This window comes from Mercenaria mercenaria, chromosome 10, assembly GCF_021730395.1.
Source record: "Mercenaria mercenaria strain notata chromosome 10, MADL_Memer_1, whole genome shotgun sequence".
Classification (NCBI taxonomy): domain Eukaryota; kingdom Metazoa; phylum Mollusca; class Bivalvia; order Venerida; family Veneridae; genus Mercenaria; species Mercenaria mercenaria.
The window spans coordinates 57,771,788-57,789,377 of NC_069370.1; the positions used below are offsets into that span (position 1 = coordinate 57,771,788).

Below are 17,590 nucleotides of genomic sequence, written 5' to 3' on the forward strand. Positions count from 1 at the left end.
AATAAACTGAGACTTTTTCCTTGTTAGGTTTATAAGGGGTTCTGCTTTTTCTGAAAATTAGAGGATGAACCTATGAAAAAACTTGATGCTCCGATTATTTTTCGAACTTCGCGCACACATTTTGGAACAGGAAGTGACCTTATTACTTTTACTTTATCAGGGTTTGGTCTTATACCTTCTTTATCAATATCGTATCCTAAATACTCAGTTTTCGGCTGTAGAAACTGACACTTTTTCAACTTAAGTTTAAGTTTAAAGGTATTTGCCAAAATCCCGAGCGACAGTCAAGGGTTTTAAAGTATTAGCTTCACATAAAAAGAGCCAAAATATCATCGATATGCGGGAGGAGGTATGCTGTAGGTTTGACTACGGCATTCAATTTTCTAAAGTCCACACAGAGCCCTGCCAAAAGGACTAGGTCTATTTTATCAAATTGAATAAGATCGAGTACAATCCGTGCCTGAGATTACTAATAAAATTATCGTTCACTATTTCTGAGAGATGAACATTGTCTCTGAACAAGTAAGCTTTCTCAGTAATTTCAGGATATCTAACGTACGCACCACCATGTTGAATACAATGTTTTGCCAGTGTGGTATTGAAACGTCGCCGATACTTATTCAATTTAAAGTTATTAATCTCGTTGCGATAAACAAATCTGGGCAGAATCTGAGACCAAATGATTCTAGTATTAGTCACAGACTGTATTTCTTTTAACGTGTTGATAGCTAACAATTCTGTTTCGTTTAATGGACTTTGCCCTATATCATTTCCTCCACATTTAACGACTAAATAGTGAGGTGGTTTGTATAAAACTAACAAATCATAAATTCTACTACGTAAATGATGCATTCGCATACCGGGTTGGAAATCCCAATAGATGTCTACACCCGGCAGTTGAAAATTCCCACTGTGAACACAATAGAAGGCGTCTCGGACAATCGAAGACCTCGCAATCCATACTTGTGTATTATCTGAAAGTATTTAACAAATTCCTTATAATCTGATGTAATTTGTATAAGCATTTGACCTCCAACGTCCAAAAGTTTGAATTACGTGTTCGGGAACACCTGTACGGTATAAATGAGTTGCACCGCCTATCCGAAAGGAATGTGTTTAAAAGTAATCATTCGAATGTCCTAGAAACGCTAGTTTTACGTAGCATTTGTCTGAATTGATACTGTGTCAAAGGACTGCCACTGGAATGACATAAATATTGACCTTGTATGCTTGGTCTAATAGCTGCAAATTGTAAAAGGTTCGCTTTAAGCATTGCGGATTCTGCTGAGCAATATGTTTTTTTATAGTTGTCCCATTTCTGAATTGATTGGTTTTTGAGGAGGCTAAGTAGAGTTGAACATAGTTTGGGTGTATGATAATTTTCTTATTTGTACAACTCAATTCACTTACTCTCAACAAGCCAAAAATGCTATCTGAAATGCTGTCTTGAAACGTTAAGTTTCATAGGAAGAAGTAAAAACAAAATGCAAACCGTTTAAAAAATCCAATAATAATTTGAAACTGATCGGCTTTCGTGTGTCTGATCTATTTTGCAATCGTTTCATTCCTGCTAACATTTTTCTTACTGTAAAATGTTGAGTGGTGTCGAGTTACCCATTAATATTACATGCAAATGCGATAGCAGCAATGTGACAACCTACTGTTCTATGTGCATATCCTCTTTGGGACAAACATGCAATATACACAGTAGGAGGGCATTGCTTAACATACAGTGAAACACCGCTCGCTCGAGCATCGATGACTCGAGCACCGGTGCTCGCTCGAGCAATTCATGTGGTCCCGGCCGATTTCCTTCTATTTTCTATGTAAAATTACCATGGCTGGGTCGAGCATCGATAACTCGATCGCTCGAGCATGACATCTGGTCCCTGTGTATTAATGTACTCTTTGTTGCTTCTGGCTAACTCGAGCAGAGGTGTCAAAATTTTTCGCAGCTTCGGCGATCAGAATGTATCGGTTAATTAAAATTTTTCGCACGTCGTGAAAATTGCGTTGTTTATTCCTCGACTATGTTAAATGTTTGTTTGTCGGTATATTTGATCTGATAGTGAGATTAATTATTGATGAAAGGTTAAAGAAAAGTTTTATTGATCAAATATTGATCAATTACTGTTTGCTTTAGATTAAAGCAAGTATGTTATTACTTATTACATCATAGATACGTTTTTTAAATGTCACGGGTTTGTTATTATTATGCATCACCGTTTCCTCTGCAAATGGTACCGATGACAACTGATACAATACAACTTCATTTTTTTCGTATGCTGGTCAATGTTTGGGTCGCTCGAAACCATGGATAACTCGAGCATTTTGCTCATCCCCTTGCGACCTCGAGCGAGCGGTGTTTCACTGTAATTCATATTGTCTCTAAAATTTTCGAAAGAACGTTATCCTGCATTGTAATTCTTATGTGTACTATCTGCCTGAGAACCATGTATTAGCCGGCTAATTTCGTGTTGAGAAGATGCTGAAATTCAAGAGGAATCATGAAAGGGGTTTTACATGCAAAATTTAGTAGTAATGTCTGGACTCCATGAAACTGTAACCGGCTTATTGCATCACAAATGCCGTTTTTTTTATCATGCAACAGAAACAACACCAAGTGCCTTAATAAAATCAGAACTGTCTTATTTTTTGACGATTTTTTATTGATAATGTGAAGTAAAGCCATATTGTCACAGTGCAACACTACTTTTCCCCCTTTAATTTGACACCCCACATTAAAAACGCGAGCATGATGGGAACCATTTCTAGCAACGTGATTTCTCTATATATATCTTCAGGCCAGCTGGTAGGCCATTCAAAAACAAACCACTCTCCATTTAAATAAGCACCACAGCATAAACGTCTGCTTCCGGCAGCGTCTGTGTACATATTGCGAAGTCGATCGGAAACCCAATTTTCTTCAGGCATAATGGAACTTAAAAACATTAGCCACGCTTTTAAATCTTCTTTTAATTCGTATGCAAGACGGATGAAGTGATGGGGCAACTTTACTTGGGACTGGGCTTGATATAATCTGCAACAGAATGTTTTACCAGTAGGGATAGCTTTAGTAAAGAAATAAAGGCTTCCGAGTATAGTGTACAAATGCACTTAAAGTTATTTTCTTTTTTAAAAGTGCCTCTGAAATTTGCGCTTTTGATTTATTTTTTTCTCCTCTGGAACACGGATTTCCATGCGAATTGTGTCTATCTCTAAACCTAAATATATTAAAATTGTTGCCGGACTATCAGATTGTTCATGGTTAATTGGAACTGTAATGTCATTGCAGATATATACAAATGATGTCATTAAGTCTGCATAATCATTTGTGCGAGCTTTACCGGCGACGAAAAAATCGTCCAGATAATGATAAATGTTATTTGATTTTGCGTGATTTTCTGCAGTAAACTGTAAAAAATGTTGAGAATTTTTCCAAAATTGCTTGACTTATTGAGCAGCCTCAATAATAAAGAAAGACCTATATATTTTCTGTCTCATAAACTAAGTGATACACAAAGGAAGTACAGCACTATTAAGATAAAGTAGCGCTATATGATGACATTGATACTTCACTACAGTGAATATACATATACAATCTATTGTTCTAGGTTTTTGTACATATCTTCGATTAAAGTTGTTGTACATACATACATACTAACACTTTTTATCCGTAAATAAAATATATAACTCGAACTAAATTATCGTGTTTAAGTTAAAACAAATACATATGCAAGGAGGTATGTTCCTGTACAATTATTTGAGCCGTGCCATGAGAAAACCAAAATAGTGGCTTTGCGACCAGCATGGATCCAGACCAGCCTGCGCATCCGCGCAGTCTGGTCAGGATCCATGCTGTTCGCTAACAGTTTCTCCAATTCCAATAGGCTTTAAAAGCGAACAGCATGGATTCTGACCAGACTGCGCGGATGCGCAGGCGGGTCTGGATCCATGCTGGCCGCAAAGCCACTATGTTGGTTTTCTCATGGCACGGCTCATTTTATTTTGCGATCATTTAGGACGCCATACTGTCATCTGAGCTACATGCAATATTTATAATATTGTTTGAACGATTTACAGTAAATAAAATATATTATCATATTAAACTATATTCACATGTGTAAGGTTATACAGTTGTAATACGGTTCTTATTGATTGGCGGCTATCAACCGGATGTATCATCTACAATGCTACACCTACATGAAAATGTAATGACGTTTTGTGTAGTAATCAAATTACGATCCAATTTGGGTTCTTTTTCCTACTTTTTGTCAACGGCAAGACATAATGTGAAAGCGGAATTACCTTACTTATAACATAACAATTTCTGTTATGACATAAAAAATAACGGATTGGATGACACAAATTCAAAGGAAAAGAGGGCGGCGTGTTTTATTTTATTAACGACTGATGCTGGCTAACGCTGTCCTTGACAAAAACGATGTTGCCAAGTTATGTTGTATAGAAGCAAATAGGTCGTAGGCATAAACAGTAATTCTTTAGAGAACTGAAAAAATCTGTTGTTTGTTTTTCTTTAGCTTTCTCACCGAAACTGTTCCAAGTCATAGTGTTTCCTTGCAGCTAACCCTTTTAATACTGACACTACAGGTTGACATCTATTTATCAAGTTGAAGTGACTTCAGCAGTTGCACATACGCCCCTTTACAGTCGTTTATAATGAAATATTATATCTACAACTCACGACCTTATACTACAGTTGTTTTTGAATCCAGTACAACAAAATGTACAATCTAATACGGCCATAAATGACAAACACGATCCTTTTCTTCAGTAGATATTTTTCAAACTGAAAAAATTAGCGTCCAACAAATACTCTTCTGTTTTTTTGACCTCTACAATTGAGATCGATTCTGAGTTTATTCTGCATTAGCTTTACATTAATTCTGTGATAAGTTATACTTTCGAGATTATATTTTTTGTAAGCTTTAATCATCTATGTGCATTCTTCCCTATACAAATTTCGAGGTTCGAACTTCAGATAGCGCAAAACAAGAGAGACAGCCGTATTTCTACTACTGCGAATCATAGTACAGGGGAATTAAATCAGTGCTAATTAAAGTTCTTTTTAGTCCCATCTATCACTAGTCTTTCAAGCTGTATTTTCTTCTTATTGTCAACAAGCAATGTGACGTGTTTCGTTAAATTGCCCCAACAATCCCATTTAGTAGACGTAAAGTTACTGAAAATTGAAAAATGAAGTCACGTGTATTAAAAGGTAGCAAAGTCAATATACAAGATAATTCTTTTTGCACTCTCATTGCCACCAAACAAAATGACAAAGTTCAAAGGTATTGCAAAAATTGAAAAAAAGTGGTAAAAAAGAACAAAAGGAGCGATAATTTTCTTAAATTTCAAACTGCCATATCTTTTCAATGGTTGTCCAGTTTTAAAAACATACACCAGCGTTATGAATGGCTGGCTGGAAGATGGCTTTCATACAAAATCAACTCTTGTTAATGCATACTTTCCCCTTTAACTTCATTGTTGGTCTGTTCATTCTTTTTTCGATAATTTATTCTACAACACATTGTTCAAGCAAGAAGATCATTAGTACCACGTGGTTGGAGTCTTGCATATTCAAAAATCTCATAACAGATATCAATTATTTCCCGGGAAAGTTTTCTTTTTTAGAAAAAGTGTTCTAGAAATAATGATACTAGCCTTATAATGTTTTAATAGTATGCAAGATACATCATTAGAAAGGTGTGCTTTTACCCTTTAAAATGATATCATATACAGTATATAGCTCCATAGTGTATAAAAACATAGAAGTACAAGTGTAGTATTTTATTTTAGTTAGAACCTGTACAGCAGCTGTGGTAACAAACGTGAGTGATAACATATTATTTAGATATAATATTAGATATACAAGACTGTAAATATTATGTTTTATCTCCTCATTGTTTGCTGTTAGGAAATAGTTTTCTTGTCCAATATGTATATTTCATTCTACTTGTTATGAAATATTGTTTGTACGAAAGGAGTTCACTTTCCGTATGAACATACTGCTGACTCAGTTGGTAACTGACATTCACTAAATGGTCTGCCTGATATTTTGTCAAAAGAATTCTCTACATTACCGCCACCACGTTCCGACCTTTTTGTTTGCATCGAGACTATTCCACATTATCCGTATGTTTTGGATTGTCATTGGTGTGCCTATTCTGTTCGCGATTTCTGTGAACGCTGGCATCATCTCCCGAAATTCTTCAACTCTGTAAGCACGTTTACAAAAATTGAATAGGCATACATATAGGGAATGCAACTGGAAAAGGCGTGATGTTGACATCGCAACAGATGACACTGCCGCCATATCAATCTGTGTACCTGTCATGCTATTGCTCACCCTTGCATCATTAACAGGAACCCAGTCTGGAAGGATAAGTGCCTCTCCAGCCAATTTACTATATCTCATCAGGTAATACTTTACGCATTTTATGAACATCTTCCCACTAACAGCTTGTAACAATACTCCAGTAATCATACTGGCAAATGTTAAATTCCCTCTACTAATACTGAAACATTCAGGGACTAACGTGTTAGGTAAATCTCCAATGCAACCAGGACCAAACAATTCGGTGACATGAATCGTGCCATATCCCTCGCATACCTGTAAGGCCAAATTTGTTTTCTGCTTTATATCAACATACAGTGCAAAGCACCAAGGATAGCCTATGTCCAAACCCCACAATACACTTTTCATCAGATCGCTGCCATTTCTTTCCAAACTGATTTCATTCTCTTCTAAAATGTCTTGAAATACCAAAATAGCAGTTTTGTAATCCTCATGTAGAATTAAATCTCTCAGAAGTTTTCTGCTCACGGTAAGTAACGGCTGGCTTGAAGTATGTACTCCTGTAAAGGTGCATGTATTCTCATTTGTGTTCTCAATGATTTCTTCTACCAAACTTCCAATTTCCGACGACATGACATCAAGCTGGTCCAACATGAAGTAAAGTGTAACCATAGGTTGGAGCCGGACACAGTCAAGCCTCTCATAACATTCATCAGTAGTTTCCTCGGGTATTAATTTTAGCAAGTTTTTCTCGCACATGAAGTAGTGTGGAACATGCTGATTTTTGAAACACTCAACAGTTTTCTTCAGAAGTATCAAAATGCATTCGCCGGGTTTTGACTTCCAAGATGACTTTTCAATATTTTCACATGCGTAAAAGAAAATACTCTTCACGACTGAGACCGGAAGTGGAATGTCTTTGAGTACAGTATCGATCAATGATTTGAAGATCAGAAAACACTGTCTTTGTTCAGTTGAGAGGACCCGACTAATTTCCTTTTCAGCAGCAGCGAATGAGTAACACCAAGTATGGTCATCTGCAAATGCCATGAAATATATAGGGTCATCAAGTATGTCCGACATTCTTGTATCTAATGTCATAGGAATGACATGACATCCACTCTCCACGATTGATTTTACTGTATGCTCTTCCGGAAATCCGCTTTCCCGATGACGACGTGGCCACTGGTCTGCAACGTCTGGCCAGACACAATGGAAACCCAGCATAAAATGCATGTCAAAGGAATTATTGGACATTTTCGACTTGAACAAGTCACTTGACCAGTTAAAGTTTACTTCAAATGCTTTCAAGTACGTGGTTTCATCTTTCAATGCTGTCGTTTGTCCCCGCCATAATTTCCGGTTTTTTGGTATAAGCATTAATTGCCCCACAACAGCCTCGCTATTTTCGGCAATTAAGTCCATAGATTTTGAAGAAGCTGTTGTTGATACAATGTTTGTATCTTTTGGGGTTTGTAATATTGTATGAACGGCTTTTTGAAAACTGGAAACGTTTTTCTCTGTCTCTTGTCCGGATGGGAAAACCATACTCATATCAGACTCAAAACATTCAGATTTGATATTACGAGGAACCAGTTTACAAATTAGTGACCCGAATATTTCTGTAATATCATCGTTTGTTTCAATGCGGTTCGGAATCAAGGTGTTTACATCATCAGAGCAGATACTTTCAACCAAGCCCATTCGAAACGTTTGTCTAAGTATGAGGTCGATATGACGCACAGGGCATTTAACCAAACTATCGTCTGCATGTGCAGCTTTCGAGGAAAGTCTTCTTTTAGTTAAACCTAAACATGAATAATGATGTGAGTATTAATATGCAGTAGCTGAACGGCTTTTGGATACATAAATAAAAATATGTGCTGAATTTATACCAATGGTATTAATGAATATGTAGCAACCAAGTGAAATAATAGCAGAGTCGGTTTGATTGAGTCTGTTCATGAGAGGTAGTGGAAAGTGCATCACCTTTCAATCCCCCTAGCACCGACTTAAGCGGAACTTTATTACCCATGAACATTAAGTGACCTCCATGATCCCAAAGGACCAGAAAATATAACACTAAAACCAAGTACGGGGGAGGGGGGCTTTTTACGGCCGCCACACGACATTTAAAGATTGCAAAGCACTAGTGAATGAATAACGTATTTGGTATCCTGCTATATTAAACAAAAACTTTGTCGTGGCTGTCTGCTGTCGTGGCTGTCATAAAAAGAAGTATTCAGGTGAGTATTTCTAAACTGTAAATGATCATGTGAAATAACTTTGTCATTTGCCAGTAAAGACTTCAAATGTAAATGAAAATCACCCATTTAAACAAGTATTACAACATGGCTAATAAATTCTATACCTTTCCGAAGACTTTGTTTCCAACGTTTTGGTCGAAGACTGACATAATGGGATTCCTTAACGTGTCCTACATATACAACATTGTCTTCATCTAATGCTTGATTGTCTGTCTCGGAAAGACCTATTTTGTCTGAAAAAGAAAACCTCATTACATATCAACTTTGTTATATTAGATATATTAAACAATTATTATATGATAATAAGGTTAATATTCAAGGTTATTTACCTGACCAAAGTGATATTGGCCGAGGCTGATAGACAGAGCTGAATATCACCTCGGTTAGGTCCATATACATTGATATTTACCGATATTATCATACAGTTAATATTTTATTTTATGACACTTAAAAAGAGCAGTGTGGTTAATGTCTCAGTTACATTGTTCATAAAAAAAATTTACAGACAGTCAAGATATATTTTCATCGAAAAGTAACGGGGATAATGATTTGATTACGGGTTTATAGAAACCAGTTATGATTGGCTGGTGTTTGACATATCTATATTTAGTATAGTGCGTGAGTTTGTTTTGAAGAATAGTTGCTCGTTCAAGTTTGTGTAGCAAAATAACACTTTTTTGCGGTGAAAATATTACTTTCTACAGACCCTCTATGTGATCAGTTATCGACTAATGAGAAAAGCGAGAAATACGAGTCATAAAATTAAAACATATTCTTAAATAAATGGTGATTTCAATCAGACCTATCAACATTATAGTATTTTTTGCAAATATACACAAATAAAAGACATAAGAATACTTAACTTCGGATGCATTTACCAATAAATATAAGTATACAGACTCAATACACATTCAGATAAAATGGGATCTATAGACTATTTATATTCACAATGTAAAGATGGAATTAGTTCGTGACAGACGAATTAGTTATAACTACGTTTAAGGGTTTTAGGGCACATGATGGTTTCTCTTTCGCCAGTCGTTCCACTGTAAATGAGAATCTGCTTGTTTATTACGTTGGTCAAGGCACTGAAAAAAAACATAATAGAAATTAACATATAAAGCAGTTTTGATTGTTATACAGAATGTCACATCATCAGTACAGACTGCATCAGTACTCAGAACTCTAACCGTAATGTTACTGCAATTTGTTTGAAACTACTTTTTAATGAAAGCACAAAATGAAGCATTGCCTTTTCTATAGCCTTACATTGATGCCCTTCCATGTCAGTCTTACAGTACAACTAAAATATAAATAAACTATTTATCAAGTTTACCACGTTACCTGATATTTGTTTTGAAGAACATGATATGAAGTATGTATATTTGTGTATACACTTATACATTTATTACATTTCCAACAGTATAACCTAAAAACGTTAGAGTTTACCCGAGAATTATGTGATCACCCCAAGCACCATCTTCACTCATAAGCGAAAGGTATGTCTCCCAGGGTACCTCATCTGTGAGGAACATTTCTATAGGTGTTCCGTCGTCCTGAAATAAGAAACAAACTGGTAGAAAGTGCTGTGTTACCCCATACAATACTTGCAGTTCTCATACATATGGCAAATAAACGATATTGTATAAATATGGACTTTTCTTTTCAAAAATGTTATGGTTCCATGGAGAGTTCTAGACAATATTGTCGGAAAATCTCATACAAACAGTTTCAGAGTGGCTCTTGATGGAGAATGATAGAGAAATGACACTTACAATACATAAGTTTAGACAGTTTCCATGGTCTATAATCGTATGTAAGTAACCTAAATTACTCCGTTGAAATGCTCGTACGTACGAACAAATGATAGTGAGAAATGAAAAAGAATTTTTAACGCAGTTTGGAATTTTGTTCGTACGTTCGAACAAATCTGGGCTGTTTAAACAGAATATCAGAATTGAAAAATAATATGGACAGGATTTGTTCATACGTACGAACAAAATTCCAAATTGCATTTTTTTAAGAATAAATTCTTTTTCAGTTCTCTCATTTGTTCGTACGTACGAACAAATCCAGGCTGTTCATGCGTACAAACAAATGATAGTGAGAAATGAAAAATAAATTTTAAAGCTATTTTGGAATTTTGTTCGGACGTACGAACAAATTTGAGCTGTTTGAACAGCATGTCAGAACTGAAAAATAATACGGAATATGGATTATTGTTCATACGTACGCATTGCCAGGATTTGTTCGTACGTATGAACAAAATTCCAAATTGCATTTAAAAATGTGAGAAATGAACAAGACTTTGTAAATTTTATTTGGAATTTTGTTCGTACGTACGAACAAATTTTGATTTTCTGTTGCTGTGGTCTGCGATTTCTTCAATTTTTGCTGTGATTTTCACCGGTAAAAACTCCATATAGCTGCAAAAACGAGGGACAGACCGGAAGATCCTCTTTTATTCCGGAAGCAGATAAGTGTATATTTTCAATACACTTGACATAAGACACTGTGACATATTAGATACTGTTACATATTATACATAAAATGGAACAAGAGTTCGGGATTTTGGATGAGAGTAAAAGAACACACATTTGTTAATTAAGAAATCTTTTCTAGCTTAAATGCATAAATATTGGAATTTTAAGTCCATATAAATCAGAAGTTGTCATTTAATAGTGGCTTTTCATCGATTGAAAGATTGTGTAGGCAAACCTGTAAGATTCAATGAGGCACTGGCTGACTGGTTAAAGAGATATGACCTTAGATCATGAAAACAGATATAAAACCTTAGTTTTCTGTGCAATTTGAACAAATGTACATGTTATAATGTAAATATTATTCACAAAGGAAGGTAGCAGACTTTGATAGAAATAGCAAACTATGGATTTGCTATGTCCTTGTAACAAAGGTATCTTTTGTGTCTGGAAGACTATTTGATAGGAAAACTCTCAGGTCATCAAATGCTCCGAGGGTTGGGGTAGGGGAGGAGGGTTGGAGGGGGTTCTATAGAGTTATTTCTTAGAATGTAAATCTACGAGAAAGTCAGTAGCAGTGTTAGGCCGATTATGGTGTATACAGTCCCTTGTCACCTGCCGCTTAGCTCAATAGGGAGAGCGCAGATCTACGGATCGCGGGGTCGTGAGTTCGAGCCATGGGCGAGGCGTATGTTCTCCGTGACGATTTGATAAAAGACATCGAGTCTGAAAGCATTCGTCCTCCATCTCTGTTTCATTTGGGGAATTTGGTAGTTACTTGCGGAGAACAGGTTTGTACTGGTACAGAATCCAGGAACACTGGTAAGGTTAACTGCCCGCCGTTACATAACTGCAATACTGTTGAAAAACGGCGTTAAACCCGAAACAAAAAATAAAATAGTTAAGGTTAACGGACATAGTAAATTGTCTATTATCAAAGAAAAAACACTTCAGAGCTACAATAGTCCCTTTTCAGATGCCGACAATCCTAGTTAAGGTTAGCGGGCACAATCAATTCTCAGTTATCAAAGAAAACAATTCAGAGCTACAAGAGTCCCATTTCACATGCCAACAATCTTAGATAAGGTTCATGGACATAATGAATTGTCAGTTATCAAAGAAAACACTTCAGAGCTACAACAGTCCCCTATCACATGCAAACAATCCTAGGTAAGGTTCGTGGACACAATTTATTGTCAGTTATGTCAGAGCCACAGGAGTTCCCTTTTACACAATCCTAGCTATGGCTCATGGACATAATTAACGATCAGCTTCAGAGCTAAAATAGTATCCTTTCACTTTACCGGCAGTCCTAGCTAAGGTTCGCGGACATGATAAGAAAACACTTCAGAGCAACAATAGTCCCCTTTCAGATGCCGACAATCTTAGGTAACGTTCGGGGACAAAATGAATTATATCTTATCAAAGAAGACACTTCAGAGCTACAATCTTGGATAATGTGAAAGGGCGTCTTGTAATGACCAACATTCTATATCAATCATTCACTGTTTGTGACCTTGATAAATAAGTTACATAAATGAGTTACCGAGTAGGAATGCCCATTTCGGATAGATTAGTAGGTGGTAATTTCGAAAAAAAGCCCAACGTTTGACAAATTTAAACACGGAAACCGAATCTGTTTATTTAGTAAAGTTATAGCTAAGACGACTTTCCACTTGGTATTTTCTTACATTTAATAAATTAAAAAGATCTCAGTATCGGCTGATGTCATTGACGTTGATTCATGCGTCAGGGATTAGCTTGTATTTCAGTATACTGTGATGTAACTTTGGAACATAATGGTTTAAACAACCAAGTGTTGTTTTTGCTACTAACTATTCCTGTTCCGTGTGCTCATTTTGTCTTACTTAGGTTTTGTAATGTTGGGTAAATATTTATCAGGAGTGTTCACTGGCACCAGACCAGAATGAAAATGTCTCTGTACATGTTATACCCTACCCCTAGGTATTCTATAAGAACCATGCTCATGAACGGGTAGTGCACTTACTCATTTCAATCGTACATTTCTCACCCAAAACGCGCAGTTAGGTGAATGGGTACCTAGTATATTGAACAAGCGGTAATTTATCTTCCATCGTGAACCAGTCACATTGTCTCAATATTCCATATTGCAGAGATACTCCACATATTTTATGCTTTCGTCAACGTTACAGAAAAAAACTTGCGTGAACTCCCCTAATGAACATCCGGTCTATAGGTCACAGCAGTGTGCACATGTTAGGCGAAATGTAAACAAAAACAAAAAAACAGAATGGAAAATATTCACACTTTTACAATAAAACTCGAAATGATGAATGAGTTCATCTTAGATATGATTTTGATATTGAAGTCATATATTGGTATACATCTGTTCTGTTTATTTAATTCATTTTGCACATTTATGGTGCATATACACATTTAAGCGTACACGTGTAGTTAAACGACGACTGACATACATTTTCACATCAGCCAATCAGAATGGCTTTGTAATCTAGACTGGAACTTCACCAGGGAAGTTCAGCCAAATTTTACGCGTTGTATCTCTAAGATAGGAAATATTGAAGAAATGTTACCAGTACACAATGGAAGATAAATTACCACTTGTTCAATATCCATAGTACTCAATAACCGAACTGCGTGTTTTAGGTAGGAAATGCGCGATTGAAATGGGTTAGTATATTTTTCCGTTCATGACCATGGTTCTTATAGAACACTTAGGGGTAGAATATAACATGTACAGAGGCATTTTCTTTCTGGTCTGGTGTAAGTGGGAGGGTTACGTTTCGAGAAGGCTATGTTGTGGCCCGACTGTACTAAAGGAACCAGTTTTGGAGCCATTTGGTCGCGTAATGGCGGACATGGTTTTTAACATAAATTTTCATTTGTTCACAGAGGTCTCAGCTTGTTTTTGTTTAACTTTCATTGTGGATGTTTTTTTTTTTTTGACATTTTGGTAGAACAAAATGGGATTTGGTGAAGTGAAAGTCAAATTTAGTATATGTAGTACTTCCAGGGCACAGCATATATATAGGAAAGTTCAGCTCAATCCGGAGCTAGAGAGTATGTACGGTACCTTGCATTTCCACTACCGCCAATGAACAGGCTCAATCAAACCGAGCCTGAGAATTTTTATTTATGCCGTGTTGGGCGACCTGTGGTTTTCGGCTTTTTATATTCGATAATTAAAAGCATTAAGTTGTACTTGATTATAATCATAAACCGATAAATCAATACATTAGAACTATTGATATGCAACTGCAATGTATAAGTGTGCATGTTCTTTTAGGTCATGTTCTCAAGTGACGGGAGCTATCCGGGTGCTCTTGTACGGCATTTCGATATTGAACTAACTCTCGCCGGGATCATCATTAAATACTGCAAAAATATATATAGAAGGCTATTATTTTGTATGTAGCTTATGTAAACTGGGTTATTTCGTTTATCGCAGAGAGCCCTAAGAACTGAACAGCGTATCCACACGCATCCATGTACCTTTTTTCCTTCGTTCGCATATTGAACAGATGTTTACGTTACAAAAGAATAAATTCGTAGTGTCTGATAAAGACGATTCCAAGAATGTTTAAGTTGTAATGAAGTAAACCCCAGAAAAATATACTAGCTTATGGAAAATATAGCCTTTCAAATGTTCGAAATTGTAAAATACAGCCTCAAATTATAGTATTGCTTCTTAAAGTTTAAATTTTTCAGAATTTTTGCACTCGGGATAATCGCATTAAAAGCTGATAATGTATATAAAAGGAAATTTATTTTTTCATTTTAATTTTTCATATTAATTGTGAAAACACTTATTACTCAGGTTATTTTTATGTTTTCTGACATTCTAGAGTTTTATAAGTAAAAAGTTCGTATCGGTTTGATATATACAACTGCATTTCTGCCTTCATTTTTTTCAACCTCATAAGTTCAAATAAAAAAAAAGAGTAAATTCAGGAAATTATAACGTGTTTTATTGTACGTCAATATTTTCCTTGCCGGTTTATCCTACAGAAATTAGGCAATCCACGCAAGCGAACCTTTTGATTATATGATATCTAATCCTTTGTACAAAATTAATACTTGCTGATATAACGATACTACCAGGAAAATATTACTTTGAAGGAATATAATGCCATTGAAATGAAGATGATACTGATACAAACTGTGAATGGATTTTCCTTGAGATATTTCACAGCTGACTGTCTCAAGGTGTGCGTTGTGAAACTGAAGTCTCCACGGATGCGTAGTTGATCAACTACTGCAGCAAACAGGCAATTGCCGTCCGGGAACACATCATGAGGAACTAAACCTTTATTTCCTATCACATCTCTCAGTTGATTTATCGTCATTTTAAATGATGCCATCATTTGAAGTTCTTGAAACAAAAATAGTACTTGACCTATGATTAGTGTCGAATAATTTGCCACAGTTTTCAAATATAGAGAGTGATGACATAAATGTTAAAATGAAGCTCCATAGGCTAAAATATGATACATCTTTTTATCAGGAGTTTTTGAACGTAGATCTATTTCTAAAGATGATACTCTAAAGTTTGAAGGTTTTGTAGAAGCTATTGGAAGAGTTATACCAATCAGGATATAACATAAGTGATGATGATGAAGACTGCGCCCGATAAACTCTTATGACAAATATTATAACACACTATGGCGCAAATGATCAATTATACTTAAAAAGACATGTTTGCAAAATTGTCCTCACCTGATCCTTTTCTATGCATTTTATTTCTTCTTCCGGGCTCACATCCGTCTACTTTGCGTGTCATATATTCCTGAACGCGAGTCTTGTTTAGTACCACAGGTACACAGAATAAGTCATCTTCATTTAAAGTCCATCCATGTGTTAGGTTGTCTTTGTTATTTTTGTTTAGTTTAGTTTTTAATACAATGTCACCATTGATCTTCTCAACCTTGGAAAAGTCTCTATTTGATTTAGTCTGATCCACAAAACTACCAGTTGGTACATTTTCCTTTGCAATACGAAGGCGACGTAAAGAAGATGTGGCATAATCTTCCTCTTCTAACAACGCATACTCCATTTCTAATCTTTTTGTCTGTATTTGATCATTAACTAAATCACTGGCATGTCCGTCGTACAGTTTGTCACGTACTGGGTTTGCTGGCACAGAACTATAATTAATGCCATTGTCTTCTGGTTCAGACCCAGAAATGTCATTGTCAAAGACCGTCTCCGGTGAATCCATCCTTATGGTTGGCGGATTTCTCTTGTACTCCTTATCCATGTCTAACAAAATCAGTCACTGAACTATCAAATATGCTTCCATTTTATATGGCAGGATTGAGAAATCTCCGCATTTACTGTTTTTTATCTTTTAAACGAAAGAATTTAAAAAGAAAAAGAATGGAAACTCCCAATTAATGCTTCCGCCTATTAAACACTTCAAGGAGTTAAAATGTATTTATTTGAAGCATATCACGTGCTGACCAGGAAATAAATCCACATCCGGAGTAACTAGTTTTTAGTGTGGTAATTAACATCTAAATACGACAAATACGGGAAGCAAATAGTCATCGGTAAGTTTTATTGGTGACCCGAAATACACTGTCTCGAAAATCTTTATCAATATCACTGAAAGTTAGAACATATTAATCTTTTAATGATAAACATTTTGTCGCATCGATTAAAATAATTTAAAACATGAACAAAAATAGTATAAAGATTTAAACAGATTACAAATAAGTCGGACTACAATAAAATTTATAAGAAGATCTGGAAGCATAGAACGCAACCAAGCAAAAGTAATAGCAGACTCGGGTTGATTGAGTCTGTTCATGAGATGTAGTGATGTGCAACACCCCCACGCTCCCTAGCAATTTCGAGCCACTGCCCTCCAATACAAATTCATATTTTAGCGCATATATTTTTCATGTATTTACATAAACTATCTTACATTTAGAATATTAATAACATTTAATACATGTTGTGTTAACAAGAAAACACATTAAAACAACAATATACTACTCACCTTATAATATAAGATACATTAAGCTACATGAAGCATTTAGGACCTCCACGGCCAAGTAACCGCCTCGGTAGCCTAGTGGTAGAGCGTCCGCTTCGAGTGCGGGAGGTCTTGGGTTCGATTTCCGGCCGCGTCATACCAAAGACGTAAAAAATGGTACTAGTAGCTTCCTCGCTTGGTGTTCAGCGTTAAGAGGGTAGTGCTAGGACTGGTCAGCCCGGTGTCAGTATAATGTGACTGGGTGGGGTATCATGTCACGTGTCTACGGCATGATATTCCAGTGAGGCAGCACTATAAAGTTGGGCATTGTGCTCACTGCTACAAGTAGACGCCGTCGTTTATATGACCGAAAAATTGTTGAAAAAGACGTTAAACCCGAACACAAACACACATACACTCCACCGCCAAGTAGTTAATGGCAGTGACTTTCACTGCTGGATATCTATCCTTGTTTTTATTACTCCATCATTAAAAGCAGTAAAGTAGCCCTATGATTTATAAATAATGTCGATGTAACAAACTATAA

The 17,590-nt window shown here is 36.0% G+C and overlaps 1 protein-coding gene across 1 annotated transcript; it reads right to left on the reverse strand.

Annotated features, from left to right (window-relative positions):
• Window positions 1-5,796: 5,796 nt before the first annotated feature.
• Window positions 5,797-16,549, reverse strand: LOC123561458 (uncharacterized). The gene is made up of 6 exons (XM_045353834.2): window positions 15,783-16,549; window positions 15,227-15,438; window positions 10,036-10,142; window positions 9,583-9,674; window positions 8,691-8,819; window positions 5,797-8,127 (listed from the first exon to the last, which is right to left on the reverse strand). The coding sequence occupies exons 1-6, from the start codon at window positions 16,321-16,323 to the stop codon at window positions 6,101-6,103; spliced, it is 3,108 nt and encodes a 1,035-aa protein (XP_045209769.2). The 5' UTR covers window positions 16,324-16,549; the 3' UTR covers window positions 5,797-6,100.
• Between the last annotated feature and the right edge of the window lie 1,041 nt (window positions 16,550-17,590).